Source organism: Pongo pygmaeus, chromosome 3, assembly GCF_028885625.2.
Source record: "Pongo pygmaeus isolate AG05252 chromosome 3, NHGRI_mPonPyg2-v2.0_pri, whole genome shotgun sequence".
NCBI classification, from domain to species: Eukaryota; Metazoa; Chordata; class Mammalia; order Primates; family Hominidae; genus Pongo; species Pongo pygmaeus.
The window spans coordinates 123335879-123349967 of NC_072376.2; the positions used below are offsets into that span (position 1 = coordinate 123335879).

Genomic DNA, 14089 nt, shown 5'->3' on the forward strand with positions numbered 1-14089 from the left:
GAGGAGATTACGAGAGGCTTTAGGGGATGATGATAGTGGTAGAATTTCAGCATAATTTCTAAAATGTGTTATTTCCTTCACGGAGTTTACTATTTGTCTTCTAATTTCTAAAAATGTTTTGTGTTCCTTGATGGAAATGGTAGCAGATTAGACTGTGTGCAAGTACGTGTGTGAATGTTCAATATTATAGCAAGATGTGTTATATTTGTGCAATTTATGCAATATATTTATTCTAAAATGCCAAAGCATTTTATTGAAATAATTTTTTTCATGCTTAGCTAATTTTTGATGCAATTTCTAAATTTTTTAGATTTATAGAAATTGAAAACAGTTATACAGCTTATCTTCATCACTAAAATGTTGTATTAACTACATTAATTGTATAGTATGGACTAGATAATCACTTAAAAGAAAAATATACTTGTCTATTGCTTTTTAGTGATTTTTACTCTTGAAATTTTATCTTTTAGTAATAAAAGTTAAATTTTTCTTTTTAAAAAAATTTTAGTTATACATGGAATATCCCAGTTAAATGGACTGAAGATAATATAACAAGCAGTGTGTTATTTAATAGGTCAGAAAAAGAAGGTAAATATTATTAATTGATTTATTTCTTCTTTGAATTGATGTACCACATTAAACTAATATAAGTATAAAGATGCAACAGTAAAGCTGGAACTTATGTAAACATCAGCTAAGTGATCTCTTCAATAATTTACTGATGATTCCAAATCTTCATCTACAATCAGAACTGTTCTACCTTGCGATATTCTTTTCAATGATTTATCATGACTGACTGATTTATCATAAATACCCATATCCAAAGGAGAAGGGTCACATGCCCAACCATTGTAAGATCAATGTGTAAGTTTCCTTCCTTCCTTCCTTCCTCCCTTCCTTCCTTCCTTCCTTCCTTTTTGCTTTTTCTTTTTATCAGATAAGCCACTGAATTTCTTTAACAGTTGTATGACAAACCTGAGGATTTTTTTCAATGCTCCCATTAAATTAGACCATTTTTTGGAAACATTTGTGTTCTATCTGCATTGATTTATTTTTTCCTTACTTGAAAAATGTTAGAGTTGTATAAAAACAAGTAGACCTTATCACGAAATTCCAGATTGATGAAAAAAAAATAATAGATAAGGCAAGCTTTAGCTGCAATCTCAGAAGAATCCTTCTTTTTATATTTTTTCCATTGTATTTGTTTTGGTGTTTCAAAACTATTTCTTTTCTAAGACAAACCACACTCATCTTTGCCCCGTTTCATGAGGACTTGATTTCAGAATAGTATTTGGTATGGACTTTCACTTGTGTCTTCTTGAGGATAAAAGTAGATCACTCATTTTTTATTTACATATGCCTAGTTGCTCCTGTAAAATATTTTAAAGTATTAATGAGGTATGATTTCTCCTGGCCAATACATTTTTACTGTTTCCAGTAGATTGCCTTTTAAGAACAGCTTTACTGAGATATAATTCACATACCATAAAATTCACCCATTTAAAGTGTACAATCCAATGTTTTTTAGTATATTCACAGATGTGTAATCATCACCACAGTCAGTTTTAGAAACCCCATACCCTTTAGCTATCATGCCTGCAGCCTCCCATATGCCCAGCCCTAAGCAACAACTAATGTATTCCCTACCTCTATAGATTTGTCTCTTCTGGTCATTTCACATAAATAAAAGTGTATATGCAGTATTTTGTGACTTTTCAATTAGCATAATGATTTCAAAGCTCATCCATGATATAGCATGTAACTCTACTTCATTCCTTTTTATTGCCAAATCATATCCCATTATAGGATATATCACCATTTGTTTATCCATTTATCAGTTGATAGATATTTGGATCATTTCCACCTTTTGTCTGTTATGAATAATGCTGCTATAAACATTTGTGTATAAGTTTTTCTGTGGATCCAGCATGTTTTTTTCCACCTTTGGGCCTTTTAAAAAAACGTTTATTGTTAACTGTTTTTGTGATTTTTTTACTATTACTACAAACTACCAGCTTTGTCATTATAGAGGTGAAACTCCTGAAGCCCTTCTGCACAGGGATGGCTATTACAACAAAACTCTCTCTTGCTTATTTATGTTAATAATTATTGTAATACCGTGATAAAAAAAAATTCTAAATTTTTGCAGAATTCCCAGATCAATGCCACTTTGTTTTAGTATTTTATGTTGTGTTTCAGTGCCAAGCTCTATCTTTTGTGGTCTTCTGACCATTTTCTTATTCATAAGTACATTTGCCAGAGGAAAAGGGAGAAGACAGGAAAAAAAAGACATTTTTAACAATGTGTAACAGCACTGATAAAAGGCATAATAAGAATGTTAGAATTCCACTGGAAGGTTTTCAGTGGATTTGGTTTAACTATTACTAAATATTTTCCCCATTGGTCACCATAGTTAATTGAGGATTGGAAGAATATCTCGGCAGCTGTTTGATTTACTGTTTACAAGTTTGAAAGTGTGAATAATTCATCTACCCTAGTACAATTCACCCAGCACTTTCATGGAATGAAGTTTCCATACAAGTGAATTTTCCAGATAACTAAAGCTTACTCAAGTGCTTTGTAAAATGCATTTCAAGAGTTCACAATAGACATTGTTCTAATATGTGTTATGTACTTCTTAGAATATTTGGAATAATAAATTTAATCCTTATTACTAGATTAATTCTTTCAAGCATGTATTGCTTACATGCCAAACACAGAGATAAGAATGGGGGTAGCGCTGGGGCAAAAAAAAAAAAAAAAGAAAAAAGCAATCCTAACCCTTGTGTAGATGGTTGTCTAGGGATGGGTTTGCAGGCAGATGTAATGCTGTGTCCTAAGTGCCTCTGTGGCAATGCAGATCACCAAAAGCACTCATAGAAGCATCAGCCCAGGTTTGGGGGTTCAGGAAGCATTCCTAAAAAATATCTAGGCTGACAGTTCAGAGGCTAAAGATAGAGTATAAATGGGTGATAAAAATTGACTGAATGTAGAGGAGACATGTGCTCTGGACAGAAGCATGACTGTGAAAGGGAAAGAGCAGGGAGTTCTCACACTCCTTCGTATCCCTTTGTCAATACATTTCACACATTTTTTTGTTCTAACTATTGACCTGTCTATGTCTCCCCTCCCCACAGAATATTCTTAGAGGAAATGGAGCTTATTTGTTATTGTTGTTCTGGATCTACAGCAGGCATCTAATAATTGTTTATTGAATAAATGAATGAATAAACAAATAAATGAAGAGGCTGATAGTCACAGAGCTTTGATGACAAATCTGCCTTTATCTGAAACTTCAGAATCATGTCTGGTCACTGAGCCAGAAGCAAACTGGAGGTCTTTTTCTACTTCAAAGTGCCTGCTCCATTTTTAGGCTGTACAATAAGTTCCTGTTTCCTGTTTGAGGACATCTTCAGCTCTCAGCTTAGAGCACAGATGACGAACATGTCCTGAGTGTACTAAATGGGCAACCAGCTCATGTTACCAGTCCTACCTCCCTCCTCTTGGTTTCTTTGATGATTCATTAGTTAGAAATTCTTCAGGCAATAGTGGGACTCTCCCCAAGGTCTTTTATTTACATTTCTATTGTATGTGCTCTTTTAGGCGTTAAAATAACAACTAAACTCATAATTTCTAACGAAAGAAGAGAACCTCTATTACAAAACATTTTCTTGCTACTCCAGTTACCCTGAATAATCTCTCCTGTCATCATCTCCTGTCATAAAATATAGTTTATTTTATCCTGTCAGTTTCATCAGCCCTTATTCCTAGTATTATTACTTTATATTTTAAACAAAATCATTGTTATTAAGCTTCTTATATTCTCTCTTTTCGTTCTTTCTTTCTTTTTTTTGGCGGGGGGACAGAGTTTTGCTCTTGTTGCCCAGGCTGGAGTTTAGTGGAGCAATCTCAGCTCACTGCAACATCTGCCCCCTGGGTTCAAGTGATTCTCCTGCCTCAGCCTCACATGTAGCTGGGATTACAGGTGCCCAACACCTCGGCCGGATTTTTTTTGTATTTTTAGTAGGGATGGGATTTCACAATGTTGGCCAGGCTGGTCTTGAACTCCAGACCTCAGGTCATCCACCTGCCTCAGCCTCCCAAAGTGCTGGGATTATAGGCGTGAGCCACCGCACCTGGCGTCTCTTTTTTCTCAACTAAATTATAAACTTCTTGATGACACAAACTACACATATTTCTTGTCTCCTGTCCGCCCTATTATCAACAAGGTGCTATGTACGTTCTAAGAGTTCAGAAAGTCCTAGTTTAATGAAGGGTTGTTTGCCTCAGAATGCTGTACTTTTAGAGGTTAACTGCATGTATTTTAGTTACGTCTCTATCTTTTAGTATCAGCTGCTATTTTGGCTATTGTTAATGCATCTACATTTAGTAGCATACCACCTTTTTGCATTTAATTTACTGCTTTCTAACATTTAGAAGGATTGAAGGTTGTTATATGGTATCAGCTAACCAATCTTGCTAAAACGTAATATTTTAAAAGAGACATTTCTAAGTGCATGGGATCTGGGTGGGGTCTAAGTTCTAGAAGGTGGTGTAGACTCTACAATAGCTGTTTTCGCAACTCTCACTTCCAGATTTGAGGGTGTCCTCTGGATGGTTTGGACTATCCAGACTGTCCAGTCAATTTCTATCATAGAAATAGATTTACTAAACATCTATGGTAGTTATATATAAATATTTAATACCAAAATAATGATGGGCATGTATTTTTGTATTTGATGACAAGAGGGAAGCACTTTCTTCATTTTTTCAAGCTAAGCCTCATGGAATGCGCAAGCGTTGATTGGATGATTATGGGTTCAGTTTTGCTGGTTTAGAAACTCAATTTGTCAGTTCAGCCCTAGTCAACCAAGTCTTGGAAGATCTACTCATCTAAACCAAACATACAAGAGATTAACTAAGAATGCTAGTTTGTTAATTTACACACTTAAAATATACTAGTTAGTGAATCCGAATACTCATGTCACCTAATTAGGTATCTCTTTCCAGGAAGCAAGTTACTTAGTAAGAATTAAAGGGCTGGGCATGGTGGCTCACGCCTGTAATCCCAACACTTTGGGAGGCCAAGGCAGGCGGATCGCCTGAGGTTGGGAGTTCGAGACCAGCGTGACCAACATGGAGAAACACCATCTCTACTGAAAAAATACAAAGTTAGCTGGGCATAGACATCAACACTGAGGCAAGACCCTCTATCAGTAAAAAAGATTACAACTGGCTGAAGGCTCAGATGTTTGTTAGCATTTTTAGCAATAAATTATTTTAGTTAACATATATACTTTTTTATACATAGCTGCCTGTAATGCCAGCTACTCGGGAGGCTGAAGCAGGAGAATTGCTTGAACCTGGGAGGCAGAGGTTGTGGTGAGCCGAGATTGCACCATTGCACTCCAACCTGGGCAACAAGAGCGAAACTCTGTCTCAAAAAAAAAAAAAAAAAATTAAGGGACAGTTAAGGTAGATTAATTATTTTACAGATGTCTTTAAATTGTGATAGTGTGATATACTGCATTAGCCAGGTGAGTCTAATTATTGCACTTTAGAAACAATCAATAGTGGCTTTGTGCAGTAAAAGTTTCTTGTTCATGCAACATTCTAAAGGAGATATTCCTGACTGTCATCTCTCCTAGGTGGCTCTCCACCAAATAATGACTTGGAAATCCTGTCTTCTTCCTTCTTATGGCTTTACCATCCCCTGCATCTTGGAATCCCTCATTGGATCTTTTGCATCTAGCCCAAAGACAGGGGAAGATAATGAAGGAATCAGGCCTAGAAGTGCATCTATTACTTCTGCCCACATTTTATAGCCAGTTCTCAATCATGTCCTGCAAGGAAAGCTAACATAGTCCAGTTCTGCACCCAGAAAGAAAAGGGAACTGTGTGGTAAATAACTAACAGGTCTCTGTCACATACACTGTTTTCTGTAGGACCAGACCTGTCAAATAGCCTGAAACACATGTTCCAGCTCACTTTGGCACCTACTTCCATGGGCACACTGGAAACACATTAACAGATCTTCACTACCCAACTCTCCTTTGCAGTTATTTTTTTTCAACTACCAAAATTATTGTTAATTGTAATCTTTCCTCACGATAATTGGGTTGCATTTTTCCAGTTTCCTATTCATTGCATGTTATATATTAAAGCCACAGGCATACCTGAGAGATACTGCAGTTTTGGTGCCAAGCCACGCAATAAAGCAAATATCACAATTAAGTGAGTCACATGAGTTTTTTGGTTTCCCAGTGCATATACAAGTTATGTTTACACTATACTGCAGTCTACTAAGTGTGCAATTGCCTTATGTATAAAAAAGTGTATATGTTAACTAAAATAATTTATTGCTAAAAATGCTAACAATCATCTGAACCTTCAGCCAGTTGTAATCTTTTTTACTGATAGAGGGTCTTGCCTCAGCGTTGATGGCTGCTAGCTAATTAGGGTGGTGGTTGCTAAAGACTTGGGTGGCTGTGGCAATTTCTTAAAATAAGACAACACTGAAGTTTGCTGCATTAATTGACCCTTCCTTTCACAAAAGGTTTCTTTGAAGCATGCGATGCTGTTTAGTAGAATTTTACCCACAGTAGAACTTCTCCAAAATCCTGGTGCTGCTTTCTCAATTAAGTTTATGGAATATTTGTAATCCTTTGTTGTCATTTCAAGATGCTCACAGCATCTTCACCAGGAGTAGATTCCATCTCAAGAAACCACTTTCTTTGCTCACTCATAAGAAGCAACTCCTCACCTATTCAAGTTTTATCATGAGATAGCAACAATTCAGATACATCTTCAGGGTTCACTTCTAATTCTAGCTCTCTTGCTATTTTCACCACTCTGCAGTTACATCCTCCATATAGGTCTTGAACACCTCAAAGTCATTCATGACGGTTGCAATCAATTTCTTCCAAACTCCTGTTAATGTTGATATTTTAACCTCCTCTTATGAATCATGAATGTTCTTAATAGCTTCTGGAATGGCGAATGCTTTTCATAAGGTTTCTAATGTACCTTTTCCAGATCCATCAAAGGAATCACTATCTATGACAGCTATCGCCTTACAAAATGTATTTCTTAAATAACAAGACTTGAAAGTCAAAGTCACTCCTTGATCCATGGGCTTCAGAATAGATACTGTGTTAGCAGCTGTGAAAACATTAATCTGCTTGTACATTTCTATAAGAGCTCATGGATGACCAGGCACACTGTCAATAAGCAGTACTATTTTGAAAGGAATCTTTTTTGGTGAGCAGTAGGTCTCAACAATGGGCATACAATATTCAGTAAACCATTCTATTAACAGATGTGCTGTCACCCAGGCTTTGTTGTTCCATTAATAGAGCACATGCAGAGTAGATTTAGCATAACTCTTAAGGGCCTTAGGATTTTTGGAGTGGTAAATGAGTATTGGCTTTAATTTAAAGTTGCCAGCTGCATCCACCCCTAATCAGAGAGTCAACCTGTCCTTTGAAGATTTAAAGCCAGGCATTGACTTCTCTCTAGCTGTGAAAGTCCTTGATGGCATCTTCTTCTAATATAAAGCTGTTTCATCTACACTGAAAATGTTTTTTAGAGTAGCTGCCTTCAAAAATGATCTTAGTTAGATCTTCTTATTAACTTGCTTTAACTTCTATGTCAACACTTGCTGCTTCACCTTGAACTTTTATGTTTGGAGATGGCTTCTTTCCTTAAACCTCAAGAACCAACCTTTGCTAGCTTCCAACTTTTTTTCTGTAGCTTCCTCACCTCTCTCAGGCTTCGCAGAATTGAAGAGAGTTAGGGCCTTTCTCTGGATTAGGCTTTGGATTAAGGGAATGTTGTGGTTAGTTTGGCCATCTATCCAGAGAGCTAGAGCTTTCTCCATATCAGCAATACAGATGTTTCTCTTTCTTATCATTCATGTGTTCACTGGAGTAGCACTTTTAATTTCCTTCAAGGACTTTTTCTTTATGTTTAGAACTTGGCTAAGTGTGTGGTACAAGAGGCCTGGCTTTCAGCCTGTCTCAGCTTTTGACATACTTAACTTACTAAGCTTAATCATTTCTATATTTTAATTTGAAGTGAGAGATGTTTAACTCTTACTTTCATCTGAACACTTAGGGCCATTGAAACATTATTGATTGGCCTAATATCGATATGGTTGTATCTAAAAGAATAGGGAGGCCCAAGGAGAAGGAGAGAGAAAGAGAGAGAGAGAGAGAAAGAGAAAGATAAAAAGAGAGACGGGAATGGCCAGCTGGTGGAGCAGTCAGAACACACACAACACTTACCGATTAAGTTCTCATCTTATATAGGTGTGGTTCATGGCTCCCCAAAACAATTGCAATAGTAAAATCAAAAATCTCTGATCACAGATCACCCTAACAGATATAATAACAATGAAAAGTTTGAAATATTGCAAGAATGATCAAAATGTAACCTAGAGACATGAAGTGAGCACATGCTGTTCAAAAAATGGTGCTGATAGACTGGCTTTGCTACAAACCTTCAATTTGTAAAAAATGCAGTATCTGCAAAGTGCAATAAAGTGACTTCTCTCTAGCACAATAAAGTAAGGTATGCTTGTACACCTTTCTTTACAGGCAGATTCTCTAGGCCACTTGCTGAGATTTAGAATGGACCCTGTAATTGTTATTAAAACAATCACTAATACTTTCTTGAATGGGTAATTTGTTGAAAGTATTACCACAAATGGATAACCAATCCATTTTATTATGGATCATGTTAGCTTTAGTTTCAGAAATTAAAATTTTCTTCTATGACCCCAAAGTCTAATAATGCATTCTACTTGAAGCTTTTAGCTCTTCAAGTATATTTTGCATGTCATTAGTTAAAAAGTACTACTCGTATCTTTCAGTTGTTTTTTGCTTTCTTAAATAAATTGAGATGGGGGTCTTGCTATATTGACCAGGCTGGTCTCAAACTGGTCTCAAGCAGTCCTCCTATCTTGGCCTCCCAAAGTGCTGGGATTACAAGTGTGAGTCACTGTGCCTGGCCTCAGCTGTTTTACCATCAAATGATACACAAAATTTAATAAGAGGTAAACTCTGTAATTTTACATTGAAAAATAATTCACTTAAAGGATTAGTGCAACACAGCATTTATATCACCTAAGAAAAATGTTTTTTTTCTCTAGGAATCTCAGGCTATCATAAGCTGTCTACTTGTCTAAAATTTGTTATAATTATTTATAATAGATAGTAACATTAAAGAACTGTTATCTGTGCTCTGTTACTGAAATCTATCAGGGTTGAAATTAAAGAGGCTCTGGATGAAATTTTGAAAAGGTAATTATCACTTTTCTCTATCATCTAGGCAAATAATAAAAGAAAAGAGTAAGAATTTTCTAGAAAGAGCTCCTACTCAGAAATAACTTATTCAATACTTTTTGGCATAGATAGAACCAATAAGAAACAGAACAAAACAATTTTTAAGTGGATACAGCATTATATGTCCATTAAACTTAGATTTCCAAATATATAAAATGAAATTGCAAGGTGTTTAAAATATAATTTCAAATGAAAAAGGATTACTAATCATAAAAACAGTAGGGTCCCATTATATTTGTTGTGTGTTTGTGCATGTGTGCATATAGAAGATACACACACACACACACACACAACAGGTAAAAACATGCTAACTGTGGTGGGTAATTTTTATATTCTTCTTTATGCTTTTTTGCATTTTCCAAGTGCTCCGTAAAGAATACATACTATTGTTAGAATCAGAAAAAAAGTAGTAAATGGAGTAACAGAAGGAAACATATAGTATATTAGTCCTATATTTTAATCTTACTAGAGTATTTTAGTTCTACTCATTATGTAACTAAACAACTGAACAGTATTTTGCTGTTGACAACTGTTCCAAAAGTAGCATGAACTTGGAAAGTCCTTAACTACTGACTTCCTGGATCTCAGCTTCCTCATCTATAAAGTGAGAAAAATCACAGTAACTCTAGACAGGCTTAACTAGGTACATATAAAGCACACTAAAATATGGCAGTATTTAGATGGATTGCCAGGAACTTCTCAACGTTATTTATATTTGCTTCGCTATTTATAGAACTGGCAGCATATCCCCTTTCATTATAATGGGGATAGCTACCATCTGTTGGATACGTAACACATAACTATGTGACCAACACTTTACCTATGTTATCTTATTTAATCTTCACAACAGCCCTGTGAGGGATTTTTGTCCCTGTCTTCCTTGGGATGAACTGGGACACAGAGGAGTCAAGTGATCTGGCCAAGGTCACACAGCTAGTAAGTCACAGAGCAAGCATTTTATCATAGGTCTGTTAGACTCAAAAGTTCATGCTCTTTCTCCTGTAACATATGGCTTTATGCTTAGCAAGCAACTCTCCTTCTGATACAAACATTCAAAGTGTACAGATGCCAAAAGATTAGCTTTCTTTCAACAACTTGTCCATGGGAGGATGACAAAGAAGGAGAAATTCTACGTGAGTGAGGTAAGGGTTTATAATTTATCAAGTACCTACTCCGAAAGTTCCTAAAGAAACTTATTGTCTTGTTGGAGAGCTTACTTATATATTATGAAAAACTACTGTGTCCTGGATATCTTCCAGACCTTGCAAACACTTCCAAAATTTAAATCATTTCCTCCTGCACTGACTCACCTTCCTCTATTCTCTACTGGCAACACCATTATTCATCCAGTTGTGCAATCCGTTTTCCCCTCCTCTGACTGTCCACATCAAGTCAGAAAAAGGATTTTATTGATTTTACCTGTGATAAGTCTCTCGAATACATCAACTTCTTTCTAGTTTCATCATCTCCACATTAGTGTAAGCCCTCATCCTCTATTGACCTACATGACTACTGTGGACTCCAAATTAGTCTTCTTGTCACTAGAATAGCCTCCAAAATATCTCCCATACCACTATTGAAATCTTTCCAGAAAATAGACTTGAGCATGCTATGTTTCTGCTTAAAACTCTTTTCCCCTCTCATAAGATGGATTCTTAACATGGCATGTGACTCTTCATACTGAGCCAGGCTTTGATTTCCAGCGTCATCTCCTATTTTTCAATATCACAACCTACATTGTTTGTACCTTAAAATATTTGAAACTTCTCAACTATACTATGTTCCTATACCATTATTTAAATTGTATTGTCCATGTAAACAAAAGAGTGTATGGTGTATGAACTGAAAAGTATAGGAGTAATGCTAACAAACATGGTTATATCAAAGCATAGCTATTATTTTAAGTACATATCTTTTACCTAAAACATAAGTCTCTGCTCCTTCAGCATTGGGCTTCTAAAATCTATACAATAGAGCCTGACATATATATGGATGTCGTTTTAGAAAGAATGCTAATTTGATAAATCCATTGATGGAAAAGTATTGTTGTAACCCACTGAAATAGGAAGTAGATGGCTTTACAAAGATAAATAAATTGGAAGAATAAGTATGAAGTCGATTACAAAATCAAGAACGTTTCATTCAGATCTCAATTCTATTGCAGGTCTTCTTGATACAGTTACATTTTAAAAGTGTTGCTGATTATCAATGTATTATGCTGTTTAGCAATAGCCATTTCCATAAACTTCAATGTTGATTTTAATAAACAAAGTATTAATTTTGAGTATTTACATTTGTATCCCCTCCCCAGGATGCCCTGGTGAATATTCTTTGTGTAATCAATCCATTATGATTAGGGATCTATGGACTACCCCTGAAGGCATGGACTTCTTTGTCTTGAGGCATTGTTTTCTTTTATTGATGAATTGACCAGCACAAAATTATTTCACCCATTTGACAAGCTTCTGCCTGTAAAAACTATCCATCATAAATTACAGTATAATTTTTTATATTGCTTATTTCTTTTTTAGCTCACTCATTATAGTGATATTCTAAAGTTAGGCAACTAAGTAAAAATTAGGCTTTGGGTTTTGGATCCAAATCAAACCTGCCTCCTTGAGCTAATATTTCTTTTCTTTTATTTTCTGTTTGCCCTCTGGGTCTAATTTCTCTGTGTTTACAGTGCATGCAAACATGTTGCTCATTAGTGTTTATTTACTACCACAGGAATCACTTTGAACTCTTCTAATCCTAGTGGAAATGCTTTCCTCAAAATAAACCCAGATCATATTGGGTTTTATCGTGTAAATTATGAAGTAGCAACTTGGGACTCGATAGCTACAGCGCTCTCCTTGAACCACAAGGTAAGAGATAGCAATGGTTAGAAACTTTTATTTTTGTTCTAAGAACAGCATCTTAATGATATTAATTTTTTTCAACATGCTTTGCCTTAAGAATTGTTTTTTATCTCTCTTTCTCCCTCTTCCCAGACATTTTCTTCAGCAGATCGTGCAAGTCTTATTGATGATGCTTTTGCCTTGGCAAGGTGCGTTTTAGAATGAGACTAAATTACTTAAAATACTGTGGGTTTTGTCATAAATCTTTTAAAAATGAATTAAACATTGCAGTAGTAATCAATTTTAGCTTAAAATATCCAAAGCCACTATTTAAAACATTATTGTTTTCCTTAACTCTCTTTTCAAAAGTTCACATGAGCCTAATAGTCAAAATACTGACATTAACCCTTAAGGTATACACAAAAACTCACCTAACCTATTGCCTTTGAGTATGGTTTGTCTATATCAGGATCCTTGAGCTAATTAGAAGTGACATTTGCAAATGATCAAAAGTGTATCTTCATAATTTGATTTAATAAAAAGACAATGTATTTTATTAATTCAGTTCTGTGAGCCCAAGCCCAGTGTAAGATTTTATGGCTAGAATTGTCAAATCTTGTTCAGGTCACTGGGGTAAGAAGAATGAGCTATGGTGCTTTAGAACTGATCAGAATTAGGGGACCATTTGGAAAATTTGACTCTTTTTCTCATAGTCTGAAGGTAACCTGCTCTTTAGAAAAAGTGTAGATTGGGAGAACTAAGTAGTATCCATGGTACCTCTATTTTTTTTTAATTCACATAGTCTTAACACCAGTAATTTAACAAGCATTTATTGAGTTCCTGGCACTTTGCAGAAGCTGGGGACACAGCCAGTTTTATTTATCGGGCTTTGTAGTGACCTCATTCTAGATATGAGCAATGTACTAAGAATGAGGAGCCACTTCCCTCAGTAGCCTCCCATGGCCTCTTCCTCTGGATTGGGTATCCTTCTTATGGGACCCTACATTTCCTCATACTATTTTATTGTTACTGTTTATTAACTGTGCATTTCACCCATCAAACTGAAGGTTCATGAGGTTAGGCACCCAAACCCAGCTCCTGACTGTATGTGGCCAATAATAGTTGATACTAAATACTGACTAAATAGAGAGCTGGAAGGATAGTATAGTAGTACTAAAGGCATGGGGAAACTATTTTACATGGAGTTCCTAGATAGTATATTGAAAGTCAGAAAACCTTGACATATTTCAAGGAAGGAATTACGGGGTTCGAAAACAGGCTCTTGAACCCCATTAAAATCCTGGTTCCATATAGCCTTAAGTAAGTCTCTTAACCTCTCTCTGGCTCAATTTTCTTATCACCAAAGTAGAGATGACCTTATAAGACTTCTGTGAGGAATAAATGAGATAATGGACATAAAACACTTAAAAGATTATCTGGCATGTAGAAACTCAATACATTGTATTACATGACCAAAATGCATCAACCATTAATTAGTAGTGAAGATGCGTTTAGAAGAGCTCTTCTGAATTTATAATCTACACTCGTTTTGTAGCTAATAGACAATATGATGTTCTAGTGAATCTCCAAGTTTAACCTCCTGGATATCTAATAGATTATTTTCACTATATTGCAGTATACCACTCACTCATTTAATAAATAAACATTGGCGACTTACCATGTGCCAGGCACTGTGTAGAATAGAATCTGGGAAATTAAATGATGAAATAAGATGATCAATAAGTATTTTAAAACAGAATCATTTAGTTTTTATTTTTAAATTGTCCTGTTCCAAAGCTCAGCTTCTTCACTGTTAGAAATTACAAAGAACTGTACTATCTCTACAGTTTAATTTGCACCACAATGAAGGAGGTCCTTTCTATTCCAAGATGAAGTGAAAGCCTCTTG

General features: G+C 35.5%; 1 protein-coding gene across 1 annotated transcript in view; it reads left to right on the top strand.

Moving 5' to 3' along the window:
* ENPEP (glutamyl aminopeptidase) overlaps positions 1–14089 on the top strand; it is a 96314-nt gene that overhangs the window by 61673 nt on the left and 20552 nt on the right. The window contains exons 11-13 of the mRNA XM_054485806.2: positions 509–588; positions 12072–12208; positions 12335–12390. Coding sequence (XP_054341781.1) covers positions 509–588; positions 12072–12208; positions 12335–12390 — 273 coding nt within the window. The remainder of the gene's footprint in view (positions 1–508; positions 589–12071; positions 12209–12334; positions 12391–14089) is intronic.